This window comes from Drosophila busckii, chromosome 3R (assembly GCF_011750605.1).
Source record: "Drosophila busckii strain San Diego stock center, stock number 13000-0081.31 chromosome 3R, ASM1175060v1, whole genome shotgun sequence".
Lineage (NCBI taxonomy): Eukaryota > Metazoa > Arthropoda > Insecta > Diptera > Drosophilidae > Drosophila > Drosophila busckii.
In genome coordinates this window covers 5415609-5420251 of record NC_046607.1, presented here as the reverse complement: position 1 = coordinate 5420251, position 4643 = coordinate 5415609, and the positions used below count along the sequence as shown (strand labels likewise).

The 4643-nt window shown below is 40.6% G+C and overlaps 1 protein-coding gene across 1 annotated transcript; it reads right to left on the bottom strand.

The window, feature by feature from the left end:
* Positions 1 to 329: 329 nt before the first annotated feature.
* Positions 330 to 3068, bottom strand: LOC108602831 (modular serine protease). Its single transcript, XM_017991072.1, has 7 exons — positions 2952 to 3068; positions 2365 to 2522; positions 2165 to 2307; positions 1813 to 2108; positions 1572 to 1757; positions 962 to 1514; positions 330 to 905 (listed from the first exon to the last, which is right to left on the bottom strand). The coding sequence occupies exons 1-7, from the start codon at positions 3010 to 3012 to the stop codon at positions 401 to 403; spliced, it is 1902 nt and encodes a 633-aa protein (XP_017846561.1). The 5' UTR covers positions 3013 to 3068; the 3' UTR covers positions 330 to 400.
* Between the last annotated feature and the right edge of the window lie 1575 nt (positions 3069 to 4643).

Here is a 4643-nt window from a genome sequence, read left to right as displayed (position 1 = left end):
CAAAGAGTTAGATTGAGGGCAAGCTGCTTGCTAATTTATGGCCGGCCAACCAGCAACCATTGCTGATGTTCTATAAAAATGACAGGCAGACAGACGACCAAAACATAGAAAATAAATGCATCAAAACAAATTGAATGCTTGTCGATGGCAGCAAAGCTTTCTCAGCATTTATATGTATAGTAGGGAATATTTATATTTGGACTAGTTAAGTCTATAAGATATAATGGATCAAGTTGCTTTAAGCAGCAATAAATTGCACAGAGACTTAGTTACATATCTTAAACTACTTAGGGCTTAGATTGAAAATTAAGATTGAGTATAGAGACAAATTTAATTTCGAGCAAAAGCTTGCCTTAAACTTGTTGCAATGTAAATTAAGTTTGAGTATTCAAAGCGCTGACTAAGATCTAAGATTTCGACTCTTCTCCATTTCAGCTGTAATCATTTCCTCAAAGTGTTGTATGTTGGTCAGCGTAGTCAGACTGAGAGCACATTGCCCAGCATTGGGAGCGCTGCTAATGACGCCATAAAGAAAATGTCTAAAGGGATCTCTGGAGAATGCGCTTGTCTCGCGCTTAGCTGTGAAGCCGCCGCCGCTGTCACCATGACAAGCCAAGGATTTACCATGCGTATACATGCAGAACTTGTCGGGACGAATATCCTTTAGGCTGGCAACACACTCCGAGTTCATTCTCGATACAGCGGGCACAAACTGCAGCTCACGTTTCTCTTTGTAGTTCCAGCCAGCAAAGCGACCCTCTACATTATTATTAATCGTTTCCTTTTCGGCAAAAGTGGAAAAGTGTATGCAGACAGGACGTATGACGTCGCTCAGCTCGAAGGCCTGCTTGAGCACAATCAGCGCCAAGTCGTTGAAGAAATTGTCCTCTCTGCCCTTGTAGCGACTGCAAATGGAAATTCAATTAGCTCAGAAAGCAAATGCTGCTGAGTTCGCACTTACGCAGCAACAACAATGTCCTCAACGTCGCGTCTGCGCTCATCGCTGTTGACTTCATTGTAGCCTCTGTAGAGCTTGGCAGCCACTACACGAAAGATTTCCTTGGCGTAGGTGTGTCCAGTGACTTCATTGAATACACAGTGCGCAGCTGTTATAATCAGATCGGGCGTAATCAACGAACCGCCACAAACAAAGTTGTAATCACGCTCATTGTGCCAAGTGTAGAGTCCCACGTGCCAGGGCACTTCAGTGTTGTTGATGGAGTAGCCATCGGCTGAGAATTGCTTAATGGGCGTGGCAATCTGTCCGCACTCCTGATCGCAGCGCTCACGCTCACGACTCCAGTGGCCGCTAGGCAAACATTTCATGTCCGGCAGCGAAGTCTTCAAAGTTTGAAATCCTGTGGCGCAGTTGAATTTAATCTCTGTGCCTGGCTCATGATAACGCTTGCCGCAGTCCACTGTTTGTCCTTGCAGCAGGCAAGTAGCGCGTGTGGAATAGCCATTGAACATGTCCTTGGAGCTGCCGCTTGAGTCGCGCTTGGCATCGCAGTATTCTGTAAGTTAAAAATGTTTAGCAAGCAGTTGAGCAGCTGCTGAGCTTAGTGACTTACTAACACACTTGGGCACAATGGGTGAGCCCCATTTGCGATTGGCGCAGTGACTGCTCTCGGGTCCCTGCAGAAAGTAACCCGGATTGCAGTGGAAGTAAACAGTGCCGCGTATAATTGGCGGCGTTATTAAGCGCTGATCGCGATCCTTGACAATGGGACGCTCCTCGCCCAGCGGCAATGGGCAGCCTTTAAGTGTAAAACAATTGTAATAAGCAAGCAACTGAAGCAAACTTGTAGCTACCTATTTGATCTATAGGCGTGTCCTTGATTGTCGGTTGCGTGGACACGCCGGTGGTGTTGCAAAGCAGTGGCGCCTCATCGCTGCCATCGAAGCAATCGCTTGCGTTATTGCAGACCAACTGACTGGCAATGCAGCTGCCGCTGGCACACTTGAAGGAGTAGCCAGGACACTCCATATGCGCGCATAGCTCAACAGACTCATCGAAGCCGCTGCCATCGCCGCAGTCATCGTGGCCATCGCACAAATACTTGCTCTTGTCAATGCAAATGCCCGAAGGACACTTGATTTCATTTTCTCTGCAACAACAATAAGTTTTGTTTATAAATCTTTTGGTGAAATTAAGTTAACTTACTGGCAGTTGCCTTGCTGACGACGATCGAATTCACGTATGTCATCCTCATTGCCACAACGTAGTACAGTCTCATCTGAGTTATCCGCGCACTCCTTGATCCCATTGCAGGCGGCAGTGCCGATTACGCAGGCGCCATAGCTACACTGCAATAAAAACACAAAATGTATAGCAATTATATTTATTTGGAGATGACTGCTTACTTGAAAGTAGGGCTTGCTGCAGTATTCACGCTGAGAGATGCAGTTCAGCGCCGTTTCATCTGAGCCATCGGGACAGTTCTTGACGCCATTGCAAACATCGTATTGGGAGATGCAGCTGCCATTTTCACACTCGAATTTGTTGTCACTGCAGGCGGCGTCTGTCAATAATTTGTTTAAGTTATTTACCGTTTTAGACTGGAAATACTTGTACCTCACGCAATTAATTGTCAAATTTTAATTACTTTGCTTAAATATTATTAGCTTGATTAGCATTCTTAACAAGTTGCTATAACAATTATATACATTCAATTAAATACTTTATTTTACACTTATCAAATGCTTGCTTCGGTTCTGTTATCAATTTACAGCAGCTCTGAGAGCAGCAGCTTAACAATAACAGAGCGAGTTTTGTTTTCAGCTCTCACGCTCTTGCGCTCCGAGTTCTTAGAATTCAAGCATAGTTAATCTTTGGCGCTCAAATCCAGTTTATTTTTTAAGCTGCGCCTCTCACATAGCTCGCAGATACAAACGCAAAATGCTTTACATATATTCAAGTCGCATTCTATTTTATTCTAAGCATTACTCACTTGCACTGTATCTTAAGTAAACCAAACAGACGCACAATACATGAGTCAGAGTACTCCACATATTTTCAAACACAGTCTAATAACTTGCTTGTATTAAATATTAATTTTTAAACATCAAATATTTGCATTAAAATTTATTTTGATAGCGCCATAAGAAAACACATCCGATCGCGTGCAGAGTGAACGACTTAGTGCACTGATTAAAATAAAACGAGTATGCGAAGTGTTGCTACTCGTACGAGAGAGAACGAGAGAGCATAAAGAATACACTGCCCAACAATGAAAACATTTTGCGCTCAAGAGTAGCTGATTCTCATATATTTTCTCCTCTGTTAAAATACAATAGTAATCCAATCACAATAGTGATCTAATCATTATTGATGTAGAATGATATTACTTAGCGTTTTCTCTTAATCCTTTGATATTCAAAATTTCAGTTTTATAATCAAAATTTGTTGAGCAGTGATATCGGCAACAGCGAGAGAACGTTCAAATCCTATGAGAATCCCACTAATCTTATGAATTTCAACCCAGAGCAGTAACTCTCAAACTGCAAGGCGATTGCGCTCAAACTACAGCAGAGACACACACCTAGCAAATGTTAATGCAATGTTACGCTTACAGCGCTGTTAAGTTGGCGCGATAGTTTGAAACTTGGTTGCATATGCGCAGTGTCTAGACTCGCCAGCAGATGGCGCCGCTATAACAACTTACTTGTCATGCTCAATAGTACAAGCACTTAAATAAAAACAGCGCTATATCAAGTTTTATTTCTTTTATTTTTTGTTACCACATTCTCACTGGTTGTGTTTTGTTGTTTAGTTTATCGTACGTATAGTTAATATTGATAATTTACAACTTACAGTGCTAACATAGAATGTCATTAAATTAGAGTTACATAGTAGACACGAGTGTATAAACGATTTAGGCATATGAAGTATACGTAATACCGAATGCATCGCTTATAGGAGAGTTAGGAATAGGAAAACATTTCTTCTCATTCACATGTAAGGTAAGGTAAGGATAATAAGGAGATAAAAAGTAAAAAGCCACAACAATGTACAATGCAGCGTCATGCAGCGATTTTATAATTTAAATTACATATGTATGTATCTTCTATGCCATGTAGCTAAACACTAGTAGTAAGTGTAGAGTGGTAGGTAAGTTTGTTTCTAGAATGCATTAAATTCAAACGCACATGCGCTTCATTTCATTTTACGTATATCCGTTGCTGTTCTTGCTACGACAATGCACATTTAAGATTTAAATATTGTATTTCTAGCTTCTTTTTGTTTTTGTTTTGTTTGTTTTTTTTTTTTTTTTGTGGGGGAGCAGGCGTTTGCTTGCCACGCTACTTTGTAGTTTTTTTTACGTATATTTGTTTCATTTGTTTTGTCATTTTATTACATCTATAACATTTAACTTAATCTCTTATGTAGTTGCTGCTGTGGCAAATATCCATTTATTGTTGTTCATTTTTGTTCAATGTAAAATACACAAATATAAATATATATATATGTTATGTATGTATATGTTTATGTAGGGTGTATATTATAGAGCTTTTATTCGTATAGTTATTTGTTTGTTTGAACCTTACGCGCTAATTACGTATACATGTTGTCAAGGTTGTCATGGTTAACCCTTAAGTGAATCAAACCCCAACCCCAGTGGTATTGGTATGGTATTGGTATT